The sequence below is a fragment of the Pleurodeles waltl genome, chromosome 5, assembly GCF_031143425.1.
Source record: "Pleurodeles waltl isolate 20211129_DDA chromosome 5, aPleWal1.hap1.20221129, whole genome shotgun sequence".
Classification (NCBI taxonomy): Eukaryota; Metazoa; Chordata; class Amphibia; order Caudata; family Salamandridae; genus Pleurodeles; species Pleurodeles waltl.
The window spans coordinates 606,190,864-606,215,781 of record NC_090444.1 but is presented as its reverse complement, the minus strand read 5'-3'; the positions used below and the strand labels follow the sequence as shown (position 1 = coordinate 606,215,781).

The window sequence follows — 24,918 nt, the reverse complement described above, 5'->3', positions numbered from 1 at the left end:
GTGGTGTGTCAATATTTTGGGGTCTTGGATGAGTAGAGGAAATCAACAAGCAACTTTTTCAAGCAACCCATGTGTGTTCATTGCTAGAGCACTGGTCACCCATTATCCCTCCTCTGGCAGCACTAACGTTCCTCCCAGTCCTAACTCAGCATTGCGGAAAATATATCATGTTGGCCAATTTTAAAGTGACCTATGTTCCACCTGCTAATGTCAATTTCCGTGGATCGTAGGCCTGTGAATGTTGATTTCGGAATCTGTCAGGCTACTTGTTGTACACCTAAGTTCAACTTGAGTGTTATAGTGATGGCGATAAGATATTTTAAATGCACAGTGACAACTGAAGTTACTGTAACTTACAGCAGGTGCATAACGTGGAACTGAGGTGATATAGGTGACTATTAAAGGAATATGTGCTACTGAGGGGAGGAGATGTGGCCTAATGGCCAGAGCTGCTGACTTTTGAACTGAGGAACCAGGGTCAAGACCAGGCGCCGGCTTCACATCCTATGATTCTGTGAAAATCCCTTAGGGCCTGATTTAGAGTTTGGCAGAGGGGGTTACTCCATCCCAAACGTGCCGGATATCCCGTTCCCCGTATTACAATGACATTATAGCCTATGGAACTTGTAATTCGGCAGCCAGGATGTTACATTTGTGACAGAGTAACCCCTCTGCCAAACTCTAAATCATGCCCTAAATTTTCCCAAGCCGAAAAAAAAGGAATCTGACCTTGTGCAGTGTGCTCTGGAGCTGATGTATAGCGCTCCAATGCCCTCGGCAAAGGTTTTAAATTTTAGAATATTGTAGAGTGGAGGGGTTACCTACAGGGAGTGCAGAATTATTAGGCAAATGAGTATTTTGACCACATCATCCTCTTTATGCATGTTGTCTTACTCCAAGCTGTATAGGCTCGAAAGCCTACTACCAATTAAGCATATTAGGTGATGTGCATCTCTGTAATGAGAAGGGGTGTGGTCTAATGACATCAACACCCTATATCAGGTGTGCATAATTATTAGGCAACTTAACAAAAAACAAATATATACCCATTTCAATTATTTATTATTACCAGTGAAACCAATATAACATCTCAACATTCACAAATATACATTTCTGACATTCAAAAACAAAACAAAAACAAATCAGTGACCAATATAGCCACCTTTCTTTGCAAGGACACTCAAAAGCCTACCATCCATGGATTCTGTCAGTGTTTTGATCTGTTCACCATCAACATTGCGTGCAGCAGCAACCACAGCCTCCCAGACACTGTTCAGAGAGGTGTACTGTTTTCCCTCCTTGTAAATCTCACATTTGATGATGGACCACAGGTTCTCAATGGGGTTCAGATCAGGTGAACAAGGAGGCCATGTCATTAGATTTCCTTCTTTTATACCCTTTCTTGCCAGCCACGCTGTGGAGTACTTGGACGCGTGTGATGGAGCATTGTCCTGCATGAAAATCATGTTTTTCTTGAAGGATGCAGACTTCTTCCTGTACCACTGCTTGAAGAAGGTGTCTTCCAGGAACTGGCAGTAGGACTGGGAGTTGAGCTTGACTCCATCCTCAACCCGAAAAGGCCCCACAAGCTCATCTTTGATGATACCAGCCCAAACCAGTACTCCACCTCCACCTTGCTGGCGTCTGAGTCGGACTGGAGCTCTCTGCCCTTTACCAATCCAGCCACGGGCCCATCCATCTGGCCCATCAAGACTCACTCTCATTTCATCAGTCCATAAAACCTTAGAAAAATCAGTCTTGAGATATTTCTTGGCCCAGTCTTGACGTTTCAGCTTGTGTGTCTTGTTCAGTGGTGGTCGTCTTTCAGCCTTTCTTACCTTGGCCATGTCTCTGAGTATTGCACACCTTGTGCTTTTGGGCACTCCAGTGATGTTGCAGCTCTGAAATATGGCCAAACTGGTGGCAAGTGGCATCGTGGCAGCTGCACGCTTGACTTTTCTCAGTTCATGGGCAGTTATTTTGCGCCTTGGTTTTTCCACACGCTTCTTGCGACCCTGTTGACTATTTTGAATGAAACGCTTGATTGTTCGATGATCACGCTTCAGAAGCTTTGCAATTTTAAGAGTGCTGCATCCCTCTGCAAGATATCTTACTATTTTTGACTTTTCTGAGCCTGTCAAGTCCTTCTTTTGACCCATTTTGCCAAAGGAAAGGAAGTTGCCTAATAATTATGCACACCTGATATAGGGTGTTGATGTCATTAGACCACACCCCTTCTCATTACAGAGATGCACATCACCTAATATGCTTAATTGGTAGTAGGCTTTCGAGCCTATACAGCTTGGAGTAAGACAACATGCATAAAGAGGATGATGTGGTCAAAATACTCATTTGCCTAATAATTCTGCACTCCCTGTAGTCTATTATAACAGAGACCAATCAGCTGTCAAAATGTATAGTTTTCAAACTGTAAGTTTACCTTGTCAGAATCACAAGATCGGTGTGCACTGTCAAGTCTCCAGAGTAATGAGGACAGTGTTATCTGAGGTAGTAGGGAGGTAGAAGGTTCGTGATAGTCCATTGTGATCTGGGAGAGTCTTGTCTTGATGGTATCCTGTTCCGGGTGTGTTCTATATTTTGGTGACTGTCTAAAAAGGTGGCCTCACAGCCAATGACAGAGATAGTCAGTTTTGTGGACTTTCTTGATCTCTTTGTCACGGAACTATGGCATTTCTCCTTATTATGGACATCACTTCGCGGTCCAGGAGTACCACTGGTCTTGGGGAGCCTCAAGGCAGTGGTTGGAATAGAAAGTAAATAAGCCTTTAAGGGCACACTTTCATTTCTGTAGTTTTGTTCAACGGAATTAACCCTTTGTTACCATTTGGAGTCAGAAGGTGCATGATGTCTCTTCCACTACCTGTGGTAAGTTGGTGAATTGACCTCCATAGTGCTTCACTGATGGCTGCCACCTAAACCTCTAGTGCTACATCATTCTATCTGCAGAGGCATGCTGAATTAAAGAAATTGACTTTTAGAGGGGCACTATGCCTCCCTGTGATCATACTTCCTTGCTTTAGATACACTCAGGAAAAAAAAAACAAGAGTAGCAAGGCACAACATATATAGAAAGTGAAAACCTCTTTTTCTGAAAACTCAGATCTGTCACATTATACCCGAGCTCCTTCTTGCTGGCAAAGAAAGAGGTATTAAGTGAGATCCTGAAGAGAAAACAGATAACTTTGCTTCTCCCCTTCTCAGTCCTTATAACTGGTAGAATCATTATCGTTTCCTTTACCAAAGCAATTTCGTGAAATTCTTTTGATTTAGACATAGGGGTTGCTCACCATCCAGAAGACCAACATTTACTGATGGATGAATAAGTCCTACTGGTATCAGATGAAAGGACAATCTGCAACAATATCACAAAAAAGTACGCTCCAGAACACTGAATTAAAAATCTCCTCCTCCATGAGTGTCTCAATACAAGAACTTTTTCAAACACCAAAACCCACTATTAGCTTTTGCCCCCATATATCCTGGGACTGGTCGTAGAATGATCCCAGTACAAAATTATATGGGAAGATAGTTTGACTTCGTTTAATAATTCAGTTCAGAGTGAAAACCCTATAGGTAAATATGTGTGTAAGTCAAGATTTTGGGCTTTTAGGTTTTAGAGCCAGTTTTTACAAAATATATGTTTGAAACCTGCTTTTTGCATGAAACCATCATGCACACACTGTTGTCTACGGACATACTCAAAACAATGGTTCACCTGGAATTCATTTATACACACTTGGTAGATAGGTAAAGCAATGTATTCTAATCATACAGTTAATGTATGTTTAGAATATATTTCTTAGTCTGTCTACAAAGTCCGTATAAATGAATTCCAGGCGAAGCATTGTTTTGAGTATATACTGAATGCCCAGGATCTACTGGAATAAGGGCTGTTCCTGTCATATATGGGAGCACCCTGTCTTCTACAGCTACGGTGACCCGTGAGCCCCTAGTGTAGTGGAATGCACCAGAGGCACTGACAGAATGGTTGCAGGGCAAATATACTTCTGTATAGTAGCGTATAACATAGTCAATAAGTAATGCCAAATATTTTTAAAATATTACCTTTCGCAAGAGTTAAAGGCTTGAGACCACTGGCTGCTCAATACCAACCCAACTGTAAATGCATGTGAAACAATCTTTAGCAAAGCCAATAGGTCTTGCTTTTGGGAGAGTTAGAGCTATTGGTGTTGTAAATGACAATGTCTTTTACCCATGTGTTTTGGAGTGGAGTGGATATATGTGGTGTGGAATTATGTGGGTTGTATTAGAATTGTTAGTTGTGGAATTGTGTGGCGTGGATTTGTGTAGTGGAATTATGTGGCACTAATTATGTGGTCTTGAGTGTCGTGGAATTAAGTGGAGTGGGGTTGTGTGCCATGGAGTGTAATTATGTGGAATGGTATTTTGTGATGTGGAGTTGTATGTAGTAATTATGTGGTGTGCTGTTGAATTTTGTGGCATGACCTGGAATTCTGTGGTGTGGATTGGATGTATATTCTGTGTTGTGTAATTGTGAGTATCATAGCATTGCACAAAATAAGGTAACATGCAGAATACATCTTGATCACTCTCAAAGCTGTTAGATTACAGCATTTCACTGTGTACAAGAAGCTCTTGTCATCTCCAGTAAGTCTTAACAAACAGTAACTGTTTATAACAAAACATAAATAACACACCTGCTGTAATATATATCAAAGCTGTCTTTTTCTATCAAGACTGGAGATAGTCTTGATAGAGAAGACATACTTTTGCAAGTTCCTGTTTCTTTTTAACTCCTTTCCTATTATGTTTTTCAAATTCATGCAGCGTCTCCGTATTCGTGTTTCCACTGTGTTGGGTACAAGTTTATTGTCTGTATGATACTGAGGAGTGCTTGTGCCAAAAATTAATTAACAATAGTTACAAAGAATTATCAAGACATATTTCATGTTGTTGATAGCCATCAAAAAAACATATTCCAGAGTTTCCAGTGGGAATCAATTTCACTTTCACCCTCACAGAAAAAGGGGGCTAATTTGGAAACAAAACTGACAATAGCATATTACTTTATCAAGAAAAACTGCTTTTATTCGACACAGGGTCTGTGTTCAGTGATGCATACACGAATGACGTCATTTTCGGATGACAGGCTTGGTTAAAACTTTTAGTAACCACTGTCCCTTTTTTCGAGACCTTCTCCCGTGATTCACTACCATCCAGTGAACTTGTATTATGCTTGAGAAACTCGGTTAACTTTGTTAACTTTGTTTAGGACGTTTTAGAAACGTGTTTGAGATTCTTCCGACAATGGGTATACGCTAATTTAGTAAAATATGTTATGGGGATACTTGTCTGTTTTATGAAGTTTAGACGATAGATATCAAAAACAGTATCGGTAATTGATAGTGGACGTTCTTCTGGCGCAAGTGGCAAGTTGTAAACTGGGCTGGTGTTAAAGTATCCTTCCAACCTTGACACACTTCGAACAGTCAGCCACTACATTTTCTAAAAATTTAAGCTGATCATGTTGGATGCGTGCAGCTGCGTCAGATCTTTAAGTAAGCGCATATTGTATTCTTTCACATCAGAATCTGCCCGGGTCCCCTTGTTTCGCGCGGTACCATTAGAGCTGTAATTCTGCAGCTTTGAGGGAGAGAAACGACATGAGGGAAAGCTGATTTACAAGACTATGCTTAATGTCAGCATCATAAATCTGCAGACATCATAAAAAATGGGCGACATGATAGATGAGCAAATGCGAGACCAGAAAATCCTTCTCAGCCTCACTTTGCTGGGTAGAACCGCCCCTTACATTGTTTTCAGTGAAGAGCAGTGCCCGGTTATATGTACAGTGGGGTATCTAGCAGTGTTCAGCACAATTTAAACACTTCATATGATTATGGCCTATTGCTTCAGAGGCACAGACAGGTAACAGCATTTGCCCAAGATCACACAAAGTGGAGAGGCTGAGGCTACATATCGAATTTGAAGTTCCTCCAGAGTGCATTCTGCTGCTATAGGGTGAACAGAAAGAGCGAACTGAGAGAACGCCAAGTAATAGGGTGTAATCTGAAATAAAAGGTGGTGCATTCCTCTTGCTTGCTACTAAATTAATCTGCACAGCGTGTGGAAATGAATGTGATGGAGGGCTCCTTTAGTGACAAATGGCAGTGTACGTCTTCATTGATGCGCTCGCTCCTGTTTGAACAATGAACATCATTCCCAAATGCAGATTGGGATATCTGTTGTGCTTCGTTTGTTATTGTCTTCAGTTGCACTGCTTTGAAAGTGAATACACTGTGCTTAGTTGCCAGCTGACCGTCATGCCAGTCGTGATACCTTAAGTAATTTCTGGGTGTCCCCTGTGCAGCGCTTTGCATTGCAGACCTCATAGTTTCACTTTGTTGCTAAAGGCATGTGTCTAAAACAGTGGTCTCCAAACTTTTTAATGCCGCACCCCCCAGTTGAAAAATAAAAATCATTGGGACCCCCTCAGAGTTTTTCACAATTATTTTATAAAGATGGCAATGTTTAAATATGCCTAGACGTATTTACACATTGTAGTTACGTGCTGTTGCCTTTTTAAAAATGCAATAACATGTTTCTGCTTAAAACAAAACACTGTTATCTGTGTAATGCTTCTTTTGGCCAGAGCCTGGCGCCCCTCCCTCCCCCTGGGATGACTTGAGGCCCCCTAGGGGGGCCCACCCCCCAGTTTGAATACCCCTGGTCTAAAAGCTCTGCATTTAAAGCACTGTCTGTGAAAAGTCTGGAGTGACAGGTGGGATCACAGGAGATGGATCCACTTGGCAGACATGAACTTTCAGTTTTTTTGACCATTATGGCATGAAACTTTTAACTGAGCTACACTGAAGTCCTTCTGTCAGACCGCATAAAACGTGCACTGGCAAATAGCAACAAAAGAATTCCGTCCAAGTCTCTTTTTCACAGTGCAGAGCATCCAGGCCGGTAATTCTGACTTTCCACGCTGTTTCCTATGCTTTTATGTTCAGCAGCACTGTAGCAACTTTTTAAACATTCTGATAGTTTGTTTTTACGAACTTAAGGGTTAAATGGGAATCAATGGGGCACACATGCTACAGCGTGCGGGTCTGGTGACACCGGACACCCTTCAGGGCGCCGGCTGCTCTGGTGGCAGGAGAGGCCAGTATGGCGGCACGCCTCTTCACTGGAGGAGGAAATAAAGCGTGCAATGCGCAAAGTCCTTCCATTGTCTTTGGCCACCCGGCACGCCTGTACTGCGGGCAGCAAACAGATGTTTCCTCCCTGACACAGCTCCCCGCCTTGATTTATCAATCATTTGCTCAGATCTCTTTGCTGTTTCTGCACCAGCAGAAAAATAATTGCTATTTTCTCTGACACAAATGTTTACGCCATGACGGGCAATTTCGGTCACTCATTCCCTTGAATGATAGGGGTACAAAATCACCTGTGTAACACCATACACTTCTCTGCAGTTCTCACTTGCTGCGTGTCATGGGCAGAACAGAACAAACACCAGCGCAGCTAGCCAGTGACGTCAGCATGGAAGCGAGTCAGTGCTGGGCACGATGAGGCATGTAGTCCCTGCAGCGCTGGTACAGCAAAAGAAGAGCATTGATACCACACGAGGAACTGCATGTCCCAGTCGGCAGTGCGTCTTGCACTTAACAGGGTGGCAGGGACAGCTCGGGTACCTGAAAGCAGCAGCGGGGATGGGGAGGCAGGTACCCTCAGAAAATTACCTTTAACATTTGACATCGATCTTTCAATGTCCAGCAAATCTAACAAGAGAAGAACGTGATTTATAGCCTTGTTTACAGAAACTAACCCAGAGCGACTGAAATCATCTAGCGCTCCTATCAGATGCTCCTAGAGAAAGAGAAAAGTAGTCCCTAAACAGATTCTATAATGGGACAAGTGGATGGGTGCAAGTACTGGGGGCGTGTGCTACCTGGGAGTAGACAAAGGAGGAAAAGGTGGGACAAACAGGAAAGATAAACCACTTGAAAGCAAGGATTTTTAAAGGACACTGACATAAACTAATAAGAAGCAGTGGGCAGAATTGAAGCCCACAAAGAAGTATATACTAAAGTATATACAAGAGGTCTTGAATGCTCGACCTAAAAATAGTAGCCTTCCAGCTCTCTTGCAAACAACGAAAACCCACATAAATATCTTTAGCATATATTCTTACTGCCAGCACAGGTTGTGCCAGAAAGAGCAGCTTACTTGAAACAGATCATGTGCTGCCAAATGTGTGTGAGGTGGTGCCACATTGGGTTAGTAAATTCTTATTTTGGTTTGTCTTAATCAATTGTCTCTTACCGAACTGCACTACAAAATGTGTAATCCTTAAAGAAAATGGACTGAGGGATTAGAATGCACTTTGTAAACATTTTCATTTGAATGTGTTTGAAGAATATACGTCTCTTGCATAAAATAATGTTTTTATATGACCATTTAAAAATGGCTTCTGCTTTTTTCAATGATGCAGTAGGTTAAGAAGTGAATGCCCCGACCTCAGCCGTGCCTTTGTCAGTATGTGCTATAATCTATGCAGAAGTGTTTCTGTTACTCCTGAATGACCTTTTTTCTGATTAATTTATTGTTTCTAGCTGCTATCCTACATACTCTGGCCCTCATTCTGACCCTGGCGGTCTTTGACCGCCAGGGCGGAGGACCGCGGGAGCACCGCCGACAAGCCGGCGGTGCTCCAATGGGGATTCCGACCGCGGCGGTAAAGCCGCGGTCGGACCGGCACCACTGGCGGGGTCCCGCCAGTGTACCGCGGCCCCATTGAATCCTCCGCGGCGGCGCAGCTTGCTGCACCGCCGCGGGGATTCTGACCCCCCCTACCGCCATCCAGATCCCGGCGGTCGGACCGCCGAGATCCGGATGGCGGTAGGGGGGGGTCGCGGGGCCCCTGGGGGCCCCTGCAGTGCCCATGCCACTGGCATGGGCATTGCAGGGGCCCCCGTAAGAGGGCCCCTACATGTATTTCACTGTCTGCTGCGCAGACAGTGAAATACGCGACGGGTGCAACTGCACCCGTCGCACAGCTTCCACTCCGCCGGCTCTATTCCGAGCCGGCTTCATCGTGGAAGCCTCTTTCCCGCTGGGCTGGCTGGCGGTCTGAAGGAGACCGCCCGCCAGCCCAGCGGGAAAGTCAGAATTACCGCCGCGGTCTTTCGACCGCGGAACGGTAACCTGACGGCGGGACTTTGGCGGGCGGCCTCCGCCGCCCGCCAAGGTCAGAATGAGGGCCTCTGTGTTGTATAATTTTGGTTCTTGTGACCATGTCAGATGCATACTTACAGTTCTTCGCGAAACACGTTTATGTCCAGAATGTAAGCATAAAGAAGCAGAAAACACGTGACTGTATTTCATTGTAACTGTTGCAACACAAGCTAGGCACACTGCAAATTGAGGAGAAAACCTACATGCGTTGGAAGCAGCTAAACAACTCCGTTCAAATTGTTAACATTAAAAAGACCAAATATTTTTTTTAATTATATATTCATCACTGCATCCTGCCATCTATATCTGTGTGCATGTAGGTGTTCCTGTGTGTGATGTGCCTGGATGCCTATACCTGTCTGCATATGTGTGTGTGTGTGTGTGTAATGGTTTGTGTGCACATGTAAGCTTGCTGCTGTTCTGCTATGTCTACATGTGCCTGTTGCTGTACATGTTTCCTTGTGTATTTTGTTCCTGTTTGTCAATTCACTACGCAAAGACAAAACCAAAATATTTTACTTTGTCCATGTTTCTTGATTATTGTGACAACGTTGTTAGTGCATCTGCCATCTCATGCAAGAGACAACAACTGATCCTGATTGAGTGATTCCTCCAATTTTTTTTCAAGTTGATCTTAAATTGCCAATCACTGGCCTCGGCCATAGACGCCATTTTGCAACTATTTCTGGAGCGTTTTAGCACATTTATATTATTTTTATGTGTGCCCTTTGGAAAGACGGCTTCATTGATAACCAACTGCTTTAAAACAATAATTATAGGATGTTAGAGAGAGAAGATAAATGGTAATTCTTTCATTTCCCTTAGCCAGCTTGTAACGCAACACTTGCTTGCATGTGTCCATCGCAGTGCGATGCACTCCCACGGAAAACGGAATTTCATTTCTAGGAGTTTATTAGCAAATTAATCATGCAGGGTTAATGTAAGAATGTGTGAAGAAATTCTTCACACTCTAAAACTGTGCAGGTACGTAAATATTTTCAGAGTCATGACGTACACAACACTTCACAAAAAACAGTTTTCACATGGGTTATTTTAAGACTGCGTGATATCTCCCAGTGGTGTGGTTTAAATCCAAGGTGTATCATCTGCAATGAATATAATGATCTTGGTGGCAATTATGTTTAAATGGCAGCTCCTTTTTCTTTTAGCTTTATCAGGAACCGTCTTCATTGAACAATAGTAAGATCCCTAGAAGAAGTTTGAAAGCTTATGGTGTAATGCGGGAGATCACTGGGCATACTTAAGAGAAAAAGTATATGTTATACAGTCATATGGGGCGAGGTGACATAGTCTAGTGTTAAGCTCTGATTAGGAGTCTGGAAGAGCTATCGTTGGAACAGGATCATTTTTGGAACCTTCTGGAATTAGATGAAGATTGCAGACACTCTCGCTATCACAGGGAGCTAGTCATTACAGAACCCAAAGAGACAGTCTGAATGTGAGTACTTTACTTCCAGGCTTTGTTGAGTTGAAGAAAGGCAGAGTCTAGACTGCTTATAGATCTGCGGCGACCTGAGATAGTGATTCTGAAAGCAAGGTGGTTCTGTTTGGAGATTTAACAGTGACGCAGTAAGATTTGAGTTTCATGCATTCTGGTCGATGAAGCCTGTATAGATCTTTGAGGACCGGAGTGAGGCGGTCATAGTTTCTGTCACCAATTATTAATTGGATGACTGCGCAAAGAGCAGATTTATGGGTCTACGATTGGTACTGCAAATGTGTTTAGCAAAGCATTTTCCCTTTCATGGTGTCACACTAGTGGAGCCTAAATCGAAGTTAGGAGAAGGCAGTGCTTAATTTGTGCTTGTTGTTTCCGGTGCTGAGCACCAGCACTTATTTTTGAGGGCCGGGGCTTATTCTTCGGCCTCAAGCATTTGCTACGAGCAATAGACACATATGGGAAAGACAGATGAATGGAAAAACGAAAAAGCGTCACAAAAGGAGAAAGTAGAAAGCTGCAAGAGTGAGCAGAAGGGGCAGGGAGTGGCTTTATATGGATTGAAGAGGCCCGAGATGGCATCAGGATTACACCGCCTCAGTATTCCATGTTCACACGTTTAATTGGAGCAGCTGCGTGTTTTGGGCACCGGCACCTATTTATTCACAAATTAAGCACTGGGAGAAGGAGACATTGTTTGGTTTCACCAACATGTTTCATAGAGTGGCAAGTGGTCTGAGCCTCCTTAGTAAGGCAAGCCATAAGGGAGAAGGGAAAGGGCAAGTGTGACATTGGAGGGACTTTGTGTAGTGTGCAAGAGACAGTGGAAACCCTAAAATTTCATGATTTACAGCCAGGCTTCAATTTGGCTTTTTAATTAGAAGTGTTTTGATTAGAATCAAAGTGTTTGGTTTATTAGAGTTGTGGTTCAAGTGCTACACCTTTTTTCAAGGATTTTGCAGTGGAAGCGTAGATAGCTGATGGGACAGAAAGTGGTTGGTTCTTCTGGGTCCAAGCCCCTTACTTTGAAAGGGAAAGAGTAACTGGTTTTGAGAAAGGTAGAAGTAATAGAGGAGAGGGATGTATTGAGAATGTGGAGATGGGTGAGGTAATTTCGTCTGTATTCTATTTATTGGGGGATATAAAATGTCCTCATTATAAGAGGTGGCATTGACAAAATGAAATATTGTTGCAGAACCCATCTATAGTACAAGAGGTGAAATATTGTCAGACATGAGTTTCTTCAGCTGGGCTTTAGGAGTGGAAGAATCTCTGGTTTAGTCAGTGCTGTGTCTGACATTGCTGATTTTAATAATGGAGATTTTGTTGTTATCAATGGATCACTTGGCTGAATTACAAATGGAGTTTGGTTGGAGGAGCGATGGTAATTCTGGTTTAGGGAATGTGATGTATATAGTCAGCCTTGCTTGTTTATAAGCTCCCCGAGTTCGTATGAGTAAGGCAATGTTTGATGGGAATGTGATTTATGCCACAGTTTTACAAGTGTGTATAAGCCTTTTTGCCAACGTTGAACACGAAAGAGTAGTATGGAAACGAGAATCTGGGTTTTGATGCCTTTGTATGATAAAACGTTGATATATGTTGCAATGTATAAAGAGAATCTAAAATGTGATTATCAAACAAACGGAGGAGTTTTAAATGCTCCAAATGGACATTTTTAAATACATTGTTCGTGATTTTTGACTGGCAGGGTTAGCAATTGTTTTTTTATTGAAATGAGAGATAAAGTAGGAATGTCAAGGTGACGAAACTAGTCTAAAAGTTTCAGATTTGAGAGGGTGAAGGCACGGTGCTATTCAGATCTAGGATGGTTCCTTTTGAATCTGTGAGTGACTTATGAATTGAGAAGCAGGAGAATCTACCAGAGTCCCCAGAGACCAAGGAAGCAAAAATGTAGTTTCCACTCCAAACAAATATAAACCTTTTTCAGACAGGAGTCTGCTGGAGTAATCTAGCAATGGTACAATGGTCCTGAGAATTTAACTCAATACTCTAGACTGTCATGGATAGTTTTTCAGTTTTTGAGGCACAGTGGGTGCAAAATATAGTGTAGCAATATTCAGCAATCATGCATATTAATCAGTCTGTCACTCACCCTTGACCTAGACAGCTCTTACATCATAACTGACCACCTATACGTTTGATACCCCCCTGTTTTTTTCACAGTACACAGGTGATGAGGATGCTAAAAGTGACCAGGCTCATTCTTCAGACATGTCCCACTTTAACCATTGGTAGTGACGAGGTAGGGGGACCTCGATGTCTGTTGGGTTTTGCAAAGGTATTTATGTCATCTTTGGAACATCAGATCTGCAGTACCTTTCCAACAGATGATGTGTGTTGGGGCATGCTCATCCAAAAGGACCTCTGCCTAGAGCAATGGGATGGGGCGACAACTAATGGCACCTAACGTTTCCCTTTCCTAATAACACCTATCAATAGCAGTCTCCGCTTCACACCAGCAAATGTTGGAGAGGTATTCAATAAATGGAAGGAATAATACAACAGAACATTACCTGAGCCCTTCTTGCATGACCATGGAATATCCTTCAAATGGAAGCTCCATATGGATGAGGTTGATAGGATGCAGTGTATTCAGCTCAGACACGGAAATAGATACCCCAAACAAATAGACGTCTTCCAGGCTGGTAACAAAATTGTAATTCTTTGTTAGAGAGTATGATCGATCTAGTGGCCTAATTTCCAATATATATGATTCTTACAGACAGACCTGAAGTCATAAAGTGGGACTAGCAAAAAATGTGAAGGAACATTAACTGATGAAATGTCTGTTGACCAATGGAAAAGGCAATGGTTACATATTTGAAGGTTTTTATGTGAATCCTCTATAAAGAATCCTCTTATAAAATCCTGTGAGAGTGGTACATAATGCCATATCACCTGCAGAATATCTATTCCACATCACCCTATATATGTTAGAGATGTTCATATGGGTCAGGCTCATTTGCACACCTTTGATGGGCATGCATCCTAAAACAGGTTTACTGGAATTAAGTATTGGCGTGTGGAGGTGAGTACTGGACTCCTGTATTCCTGAACACAAAAGCCTAGTTTTATTGGGGAATAAACACCAAGAAGTAGATGCTATGACTAATGTAAATTAGTGTTTGGTACTAGAAATGCTAGGAGCTGGTAAGATTTTGGTAGCACTCAAATGCAAGTGAAAGACAGCACCTTCTATTACTAACTGGTTCCATAAACTCCACCACCTCTTGGCGATCGGAAGGCTGCTGCACGGCTGAGCTGACACCATGAAAATATTCAGGAAAATATTGTCTACATTATGATAAACAAATTCAGTGCAGAGGTCTTTTACCCCACATAATGACGAACTCTACAATTATTTGATTATAGAAAGTGCCTATGCAACACAATTGACATTTACTGGATGCAACCAAGGGGAGAGCTCATGGTCTTATTTATCTTTCAGCATGCCCAGTCACCAACTACTTAAAGACACATAATGGGTTGTGGGGAGGGGCAGGTGGAATTTGTATTCAAAGTTTGTTTTGAAAATCGTGGTTTATATGTTCATATGCATAACTTGTATAGAACAATCGGGGATACTATGCATCTCGTCATGTGATGTTCATGACTAAACCCTAAAAAAATGTTGAATGATGAAAAACACAAATGACAATTGTAGAAGACTAATATGAATGCCAATGCAAAAGCAGAACCGTAGACTTTTTTAAGTTAGGGTTGCAGCTGGGATTGAATGAAGTGTATTAGGTGGTCCTTATCTGCGGTACCTTTCACATGTATGAAAATGAGAAGAGTATTCCACCCACACATGAGCAGTTTGTTGAATGAGATCAAAGAAGAGTGCTACCCAATTTCCAAAACATTGTATCCTTATAACAATCTAGCATTTCTTTCCACGTTATGTATGCCACCAAGAACCATTAATTCGGAGCTCTGAAGTATTTCATTGCAGTTTGTCATTATGAACATCTCTTATCCCTGTTTCCCACAGGTGAAGGTGATGTTGCGCATCTGCTCCGCTCTTGGCAGAGAATCATCGGAGTCCAGCGCCTTCTTGAAAGTGGATCCACGCAAGAAACAAATCACTCTGTATGACCCATTGTCCTGCACGGGCCAGAATGCCTTCCCAAAAAGGAGCAACCAAGTACCTCCAAAAATGTTTGCTTTTGATGCAGTCTTCCCACAGGATGCCTCTCAGGTAGGTTAAGTTACTCAATGTTTTATCGAAAGGCTGCAGAATATTGAATAATATGTGAAGAAGGGACATTATGGACTTGACCCCTAAATATTCAGACATTTTCTACCATATGGTTGCTCCTGAGGGCGGGCAAATTCCATTTTATGTAATGTTACAAAGAATTCCAGGAGTCTTTATGTAAATTTGCAAGTGCTACAGTTTGCAAGTAATACTCACATGCAAAAGTATTTCAGCATAAGAAAATCGAAAAGGTTTACCTTTTCGCATGTGTAAATGTAATGTAAAAGTGCACATCAACTTGAACCTTTTTATTTTTACTTCATCTCGTTGGGGAAATAATTTTTGTTTGTAGAGAAACTTCTTTTATTCCTTCTCCAAATCCTTGCTCCCAATAGTTTTAGTGGTGTTGCCACCTCATTCCTATCCTGAAGACGCATTTAATCCTGATCTCATTTGGGAGTGCAAAAGGCCACCATTTCTGAACCTGTGATTTATGAAAGTGATTTTGACCCTTTTCCTTTTTTTAGGCTTACCTAAGTGTAAAAATGCTTTTGACTGAGCTGAAAGTGCTGCACAAACAAAAATTAAATAAACAAATTTGTATTTTTTTTTTAAGCAAATAAGGTTTGTCTACTAAAACGGTGCAATGTGCAGACATTCAAAGTTGTCAGGGACTGTGTCATAATCTCAGCCAGAGCATGCATACTTTCAGACTACCGAACTGGATTCTGCCCAGGAAGAGGCACCGGATCAGCACTCATAGCAACATGGGATGATCTTAAAAACACAGTCGACCGCAATGGAGTTGCTGCACTACTTCTCTTGGACCTCTCAGCTGCCTTTGATACTGTTGACCATGACACCCTAACTCAAAGACTCCACGAAGCTGGCATAGAATGGACTGCTCTCGACTGGAATACATCCTACCTTCAAAACAGAACTAATATTATCAATTCTCCCCCTTTCTCATCCACACCCTACCTCACAAAAATCAATCATCTTACCTATCCTTTTCAGCATCTGCATGATGTCATTACCAGAGTTGATCAATACTTTTCAACTCACATGCTACAACTATACATCTGACACACAAATACCACCTAAATTGGAATGCGTCAAAGACATTGAAAACTCACAAATCTTCAGTTGCCTCAGAGCTGTTGATTAGTGGTTGACTTGGAGCCATCTAAAACTGAATGCTTCCAAAACAGAAATACTGACATGTGGTGACTGGAAAAATTATGACCCACTGTGAGCCTGGCCTGACGATCTGGGACCACCTCCTCAAGTATCCAAGGAAGTTACCATGGACTCCAAGTTAACAATGAATGCCCAAGTGTACAAATTAGCACGATCAAACTTCATCACATTGAAAACTCTGCAACGCATCTTCCCCCACCAGGGTGCAGGCTACTATCTTTCTTCTACTATCTAAACTGGATTATGCCATTGGCCTCTACTATGGATCATCTCTATCTATTATGAAAAAACTACAACGTATTCAGAACTCAGCTGCCAGGTTACTATTACATGTAAAGCCACAAGCACACATCTCTCCTGTCTTGAGAGCACTACACTGGTTACCGGTTGCCAGAAGATCCACCTTCAAGCTGCTTTCTGTAACCCACAAAGCTATACATGGAACAGGACCGCTTTTCATCAAAAACAAAAAACAAAAAATACATTCAACAAAGAAACCTCTGCTCAAGATTGGCACCCCGCCTTAAAGCACCACCATACAAGAAACAGAGAATAGGTGGTACGTCCTTCTCTTTTCAAACAGCCAAACTATGGAATTCATTATCCCCAAATATAAGATCCATGGAATAATCTGATTGTGTATATTCTATATATATATATAGTTCTTTAAGAAATATGTATTAGTTACTCTTCCTTAATAATAAATTATACACATACTCTTTAAGCTTGACTAAAAAATGTATATTTGCTCTCGATTAAACATATATATATATATATATGTGTGTGTGTGTGTGCATGTGTATATGTGTGTATATATACATATATATGTGTATATTATTCTATGCTTAACATGTCATAGGTCATTGCATAGCTCCTAGATAAGTTGTTACATTATGAATTCCTGCTTTCTTTTTTATATCACAATGAGCAAATGTTATCTTAACTATTTAACAGCAAGCATTTCGCTATTGAAAAATTGAGGAAAAATAAATGAATCTTAGAAAAGTACACTTATTAACCTCAAATATTACAAATCTTGAAAGTCTGTTTATTCAAAACAACTTTACTTCTCATATTATTATACTCATTTGTATATTCCTTGCACATATGTTCCCTTTGTAGGTATCAACATATTTTTTTATTACTCTAGTCCTACTGTACTAGAAAAAAATAAAATAATTTAAATCTATAAATAAAAGTAAAACATTTTTTTTTTTTTTTTTTAAAGTAATATAAATTTTACTCTCGTGTAAGCTTTAGGCTGTCTCCCCATCACCCTATGTCTCTAGCAATCTATCCTCCATCGCCACTGTGACTCATCCCAAACCCGTTCTACTGCTTTGATCTCCAAAATAATCCTGCCTAAGCTCTTCCCTCCTCTACTGCATCTAGCTCACCCCAAACCTCAGTTTAATACTATGATCTCCCAAACAACCCTACTAACTTCTCCCTCATTTATCTCACTTTCAACTCATCTAAAACCCTTCTGCTACTATGATCTCCCTAACCCCTTTCCACAGACGCTTCCCTCCATCTCTCCTTTACTCATCCCAAGCCTCATCCTATCACTATAAACACCCAATTCACACTTCTGGATTATTCCTTCCTCTATACCTCCACTACTCTAGTCAATCCAACTAACAAACTCACATATCCTCTGCTCAAATTAACTCATACTAATACTGTACTCATATTTCCCTAAACTAATCCACCACTAATTCCTCTTGGGTTCAGAAGTAGCGTGCTACTCGCCAAAAAGTGCTTTGACGCCTCATCAGTGGTAGTAAGCGCTACATAAATATAGTTACAATTACAATACACTAACTCAATAACTAACTGCGAGTTAGTGCATAAGCTGTACACAGCGCAGACCAGCACAGAGCCAAGGGTGCTGCTCTGTGCTTCTGTAATCTTAAATTTGTAGCTCAGGCACTACCTCATGCACTAGCTTGTACAATTGATGGGTTGTACATGCTGCAGTCTGCTCAAATTTGTTCCATGGCCTTCTTTTGGCTTTTGTGCTTGGATGCAGGACTGGATCATGATACAGACTCTGATTCCGTTAAACTATCTGAGGGTTGAGCAGCTGTCTTAGAAATGACATTTAGTGTAGTGGTATTCGACAAAGGGCTTTATTATGGGTTTTCTAGATTTGGGAACGGATAGGCCAGAATCTCTGATCCCAGATGGTATTATTCAGTGCTTAATTTGTAAATAAAAAAGTTCTGGTGCCCAAATCCCTCCTCTTAAACAGTTGGCTGCTGCAATTAAATGTGTGAACACGGAATACTAAAGCAGTGTAATCCCTAAGCCATCTCGGGCCACTTTAATCTATTTACAGCTTCTCCCGGCCCCTTCAGCTCACTCTTGCAGCTTTGTGCTTTCTCCATTTGTGACGCTTTTTCGTTTTTCTCTTCCTCTGTCTTTCCTATATGTGTCTTTTGCTCACAGTAAATGCTTGAAGCAGAAAAATAAGTGCTGGTGCTCCGCACCGGAAACTACTAGCACAAATTAAGCACTGGTATTACTGCAGATAGGCCAGGGGGCTGGAAACTCTGAATCCAGGTGATATTACTGCACATAAGTCTGGGTATTACATGTTATTTCCCGGGGAATGATGAATAAAATGTGGACCTGGGAATACAGGGTCCCAATTCACAACTGTCTCCGTCTTCAGGGGGAAATAACAGTCCAAATCTGCACCCATTTACCACCCGCCTGAAGCAGGTTGTAAAATGGATGTGGAAACTTTTTGGATGCCTTTGGTGTGTGGGTTGGAGGATACAAGGGCTGCTGGAGTAGGTGAGGGTAGGGTTTACTGTTACATTAATGGTATACTTAAGGAGCATTTGTGGGGGGAGGCCAGGGGGTGACTGCTGCCTGCAGACCCTCAGCTAGGCTCAATGGGTAGGTGTGGTGCCTCCGGTGCTGGAATTATATTGTCTGGAATTTGTAGACTGGGTAGTTCTAGGCTTGGAGACACTGCGAAAGTTAGAAGGGCCGGGAACGGGTCCCCTGGAAACTATGACTCGTGGCATCCCGTAAGGAGGGCCGAAGTCTTTTGGAACTTGAAACCTTAAGCATCAAACATCATGCCACCTATTCGAACAATTTTTGGTTAGTTCAATAGAATATGTAGACTATATCAATTCAACACCTGTGTCTTTTGGAAATATCAAGTCACCCTCCTAACCCTCACCTTCCAAATACCGTATCATTAGTAAGCCGATGCTGGCATTTAATTCTGTCAGAACGGTGATTTTGCATAAAATGTAGTTGCCAGCTTTACCACATCCATTAAATCAGGGCTCATTAGGGCGAGCTACGTCTGTTTCTATCCTTGGAATTAAATATGCATCTTAATATTTTATGCGGCCATAAATCTCGGTGCCACGGTGTAAGACGGTTGCAGGAAGCTCGGCGAGGCTGTGTAAACCACGGCCGCTTCCAGCGCCCATTGATTGTATCAATGTTGGAATTCATGCATGGTTAAAAGGCTGTGCTGTGCGCGCTCCCTTCCCCGGAGAGCCGGGCACCATTTCTGCGGCCTTTCGGCGCGGTTTGTTTTGAAACGATCCGGACTGCGCCACAAACCAGCAAACCCAGGGGTTCCCCATGAGAAGGCCTGTCTCCAGGACCCCGGGGGGCTACAATCCGGGCGTCGCCTGAATCTGATTTACCTGGGAAAATAAAGAGTTTCTGTAAAAAACAAAGAATTCTTAAATCACTCCCGGGAATAGAAGACAGTTTCAGAATAAATTAAAAGCAGCTTTCCTCTACCCCTGCTACCAACAGATGCATAGTTATTATTTATGCATCCAGGCGCTGCGCCTTTTTTTTTTTGTGAGCCCCCCTCCCCCTTTAGTCTTCTCTATAAAATAAATTGTATTCTGCGTATGCACTAATAAGCTTTCCAAAAGTAGCTAATTGTAGCAATATTTCACGGCATGTCACTGAATTGTGTGATCATTTATGTGACGTGTGAAGGGTGTTTATACTGGAAACAATAGGCCATTTGGAACGATAATGACGCCGAGTTACGCCGAGGCGGGGTTGTGGTGTCGCATATCACATGATGGATGCAGTGTCATCGAATATTTCAAAATACTGCATGTGAGACACAGCCGAGACAGACTAATAGCTGTATGATATAATATTATTTGCCCCTAGAACCAATGGGGTCATTTGAAAAACGGAAGAATGGGTGGGGATTTGTAAAATTCATTTATGAACATTACTAGGAAATGTGTCTATATTGATAATTATGTAATCCACACCGAACTGCTGTCACTTAATTGGAAGGGGTGGGGTAAGTGGGGATGTAGGAGACCGTATAGGTGGTGAGTTTACGTGCTTGAATTACACATGCATTTATAATTCCAACACATTATAGATAGGTCACTGAAATAATGAGTGAGGGGAGTATCAACGTAAGTCGCTGGGATGACTAAATTATGTGGCAAACAGACAATTATATGGCATAGTTTTTATGGTATTCATTATTTTGTGATTTTAATATGGTAATATTATCTGGGTAAAGGTGTGTGTGTTTGTGTTCTATACTCTGCTTGTGGACATCCCCAATTCCTCTAATAATCCCAAAAGTGCATTTTTGGGGGTCAGATCAATCGTACACCCCAGGACCTCTGATATCTCTTTTCCGACCACCTCCCAGAAGAGTCTAATCCGAGGACAGTCCCAGATCACATGAAAAAAATACAATCGAGGAAGATTACATCTAGTGCAGGTCAGGTGGATCTTAGGGGACATACGCTGTATGCTTGCAGGGGTTAGGTACGTAGCATGAAAGCAGTTAAATTGTACCATTCATAGTCGTGCTGATATAGCCAGTTCCCTTGGGGCTAGGGCCGCTTCCCACCAGTCATCATCGTCTAGGTCTCCAACCAAATTTGCCCATTTCTGTCTCAAGAAGTCAAAACCGTCGGGGCATGAGTGAGCAGGGATCGATAGATTTGGGATAGTGCTTTTTTCCCCCAAGTGTCCCATTAGTATCTCTACCTCGAGTGGGTTGTATTCGGGTAAGTTAGTCACCGGGGGACATGTACCCTGAGAGCATGTTTCATCTCTAGATAGCGGAAGAATTGTGTGTTCGCTAAGTCATATTGTTCTTTTAGGTCCAGAAAGGATATTACATTTCCTCCCCTTATACATGTCTCCCAGGTAGGTAGTCCCTATCTGGTCCCAGTTGTGGAAACCCTTAAGCACTGTGAGTTGCTGCAGCCACGTGCCCTGCCACAAGGGTGTCATCCGCGTTAAGTGATTATCCCAATGGATTAGGTGCAAAGCCGCCCTCCAGCAGTGTATTGCCACTTGAGTGTAGGAGGGCATCTCATTGAACTCCCTCCCCCCTATAGAGTAGGCCTAGAAGCCCATTAAAGCATACTGAGTAAATCTGAAGTCAGTAGGCGGGGTCGTCCCAATCATTGACAGCACTAGTTGTGAGGCGAGATAGTAGATGTATAGATCTGGAATGCCCAATCCCCCTTCAAATGGTGATTTCCACGCCGTATTAAAGGCTACTCTGTGCCGCCCCACTTTCCATATAAAAGTTGTAATTTTAGATGTTAAGGAGCAAAACCACTCACGTGGTATGCAATAGGGGAAATTCACCAAAACATACAGATTGCGTGGGAGCCACATCATTTTAAGGAATGCGGTGCACACCATGGGATTTAGGGGTGCACTTTTCTAACGTTTCAAATCTCGCTCAAAGGCCTTGGTCAAACCTCCAAAATCAAGTTGCCATGCCAACTTGGGGAGAGATAATATATGGATCCCTAGATATTTAAAGGCATCCTTTCATACCGGGAAATTTAGGCACCAGCAATGACCTTTGGCGTCACCTATCACTGTCAACAGGGTAGATTTACTAACGTTGACACAAAGCCCTGAGATCTCCCCATATAAAACTAGTAGCTTCAGGCACCTAGGGTCCAAGGTAGGGAGATCACCCAAAAATACAAGGACGTCATTAGCATATAATGCCACTCTATTTCCTAGTCCGTCTCCCCATCTCCAGCCCCAAATCAGAGGTTTGCAGCGTAATAGGCATACCTACGGCTCTAAGGCTAGAGCAAATAACAATGGGGAAAGGGGACATCCCTGGCGCGTACCCCCCCGAATCGGGAATGGGGGGATAGGACTCAGTTCACTCAGTCCTGAGCAACTGGGCTTTGGTACAAAAGGTGAATCATTTTGCGTAATTGTATTCCCAGCCCCATGCGCACTAGGACCCCTTTCATAAATTCCCATGAGATCATGACAAATGCTTTACAGAAATCTATCAGAAGAAGAGCCCACTTACCATTCGGCTTTGGGACTCGGGAAAGGGCTGCCTGAACCCGACAAAACAATGTTGGGTGCTACAATGTCTGGTGCTTCTGCCAGGCATAAATCCACATTGGTCAGAGTGAAAAAGATTGAATAATGTACGGGTCAAATGTTAATATTTTGGCATAGATCTTAATATCAGCATTAATGAGAGAGATTGGTCGATATGAGGCCCACTGGTCCCGGGGGAACCCCCTTTGGGAAGGACCACAAATGAGGCGCAGTGGAGTTCAGGGGGAATAGACCATTTTTGCAACACCTCTTCATACATGTTTAGCAGAAGGGCCACCAGAATGGATCAAAACATTTTAGAGTACTCTATAGGGTATCCATCAAGTCCTACGGTGTCCGTGCTTTAAGCTGTGAGATTGCTACGTCTACATCTTCCCTCGTTATCGGCTGGTTCAAATCCTGTACTAGGGAGGGTGGGAACGAGGTATGGGTATGTCCCATATGATGGACTTTCCCTCTGTTAATTTTGCTGATGAGCGCCTCTCATAAAGGTCTTGGTAAAAGATCGAGAAAGTCTGAGCAATCGCTGGCAGATCTTCCTGGAATTTCCCTTCCTGATTACGTATGGCCGGCACCACTCTAGTGAGGGCAGCACACTTTGCCAGCCAGTACAGTATTTTACCGGGCTTTTCTCCCATTCTGTAAATTCTATTAGTGGAGGCCCGACAGCACTGTTTTGCCTCTTCAAGAGACACTTGTCGCAACTCGGTTTGCACCCTTGACAACAGACATTGTATCTCCGGTGTGTCTCACAGTCAGGCTTGTCACTCCAAATCAAGTATAGTATTCTCTAGAGTTGTGCACTGTTCCCTCTGTTTCCACTCCTGTCGTCTTACATACCCTTTGAGCATGCCCCTCATTGAGTGATTTCAGGCCACCCACAGCGTACCTCCTGACATCACCGAGTCTTCATTGGTAAGAATGAAAGCTTTAAGCTCCCCTTCCACAAATTTGGCACACTGTGGAGACTTCAAGTGCCATACCCTAAATTTCCAAGCCGGTCTCTGTGTCTGCGGTGCCACGTCCCACTCCCCCAGGAGTGGCGTGCGGTCTGACATGCCCCTAGGTCGTACGCGTATAGAGCGCTGACTAACGAAGGCTTTTGCTGGTAACCACATGAGGTCTATTCGGACATCAGTGTGGTGGACTGCGGACTGGTGAGTGTATGTACGCACTTTAGGGTGCCAGACCCGGCAAGCGTCAGAGACCTATAGAATCTGCCCAAGTATTTAGACACGCCGACCAGGCGCACCAACTAGTGATAGGTTCCACTGAGGTATCCCGGACCGGGTCGGGGACTGCATTAAAGTCTCCACCCACCAGGGTGGCTTTAGATTTTTAAATCCCCACCCTCCACCTCAATACACATAGCCTTCATGTGTGTGCAATGGATGAATTTTATTCTGTAAAAGGAAGCTATGTGGTCCAGAGGTGCACACTATGTGCGTCTTCTTTAAGCTGATTCTGACTACTGTCAGGTTGCAAGGTTGAGGGTAACTGACGCAGGTGGCAGCGAAAAGATTATGGTGGCAAGGCAATACTTTTTACATTACGTGCCTGGGGGAGACACATACCTATCTCTTCCACATTTTATAATTGACCAACTAGTCCCCTGCAACAGAGTCCTTCCACCATCCATGTGAGACATTGATATTGTGTGTCTGGGCCTTCTTTTGTGAGCGGAAGCTGTGAATCCATTTTGTATTTGGTTCATTCAAGTGGTACCTAAGACATAGGGCTGAAAAGAGCTGAGACAGCAGATGTTGATTACAGGGCTCCATGAGGATATGCCAGTGATCCTTTGTAGTGGGTCAGTACATTTGGGTGCAGAGCAGAAGAGACACAGGCACTCCATTGATGTTTAAGGAGCTCCCCTGACCTTTCCTGGCCTATTGTTCACTGGAAAGCTTACCCTTACAGTGTAACAGATAGTTAAGTGGGGCAGTCTCCTTTTCTGTTGTGGCCTGGTTTTGGATTGCTCCAAAGAGGAGACTCTGTGCTTCACCCCACCATCCTGCTAGCGTGGCGAAACAAAGAGCTTGGCTGGACCAGTCTTGATGTATGCTTAAATGACAATACTGACCACAACCAGTATCAAAACTGACTGTTGGAAAACACTAATACTTTCCGTAACTTTAGTATAAAGTGGGGTAGAAACTTCCAGCCAGTGTACCAAGATTTCTTTAACAGAACTAATGGTTCCATATCTGTGGCAACCAAGGGACTCTTTTGAGCTCCAGTTTTGGATGTTTCCTTTGTATGAGGAAAATGCAGCAGGGAAAAGAAAGACAGTGAAGGACCTAGAAGGTGGCAAACTGAGATGGTCACTGTAGCCCGGTGAAGACCTGCACATCTGCAGATGACATCCGGGTGGCTTGAGTGCACGTGCAACATGTACTGGGCTGCTGAAGTGCCTAAGATCCAGAAG

At 42.8% G+C, this 24,918-nt stretch overlaps 1 protein-coding gene across 2 annotated transcripts in view; it reads left to right on the top strand.

Moving 5' to 3' along the window:
- KIF26B (kinesin family member 26B) overlaps positions 1–24,918 on the top strand; it is a 577,552-nt gene that overhangs the window by 439,461 nt on the left and 113,173 nt on the right. For both annotated transcript variants that reach the window (XM_069234446.1, XM_069234447.1), the window contains one exon: positions 14,721–14,927. In XM_069234446.1, the coding sequence (XP_069090547.1) occupies positions 14,721–14,927 (207 nt within the window). The remainder of the gene's footprint in view (positions 1–14,720; positions 14,928–24,918) is intronic.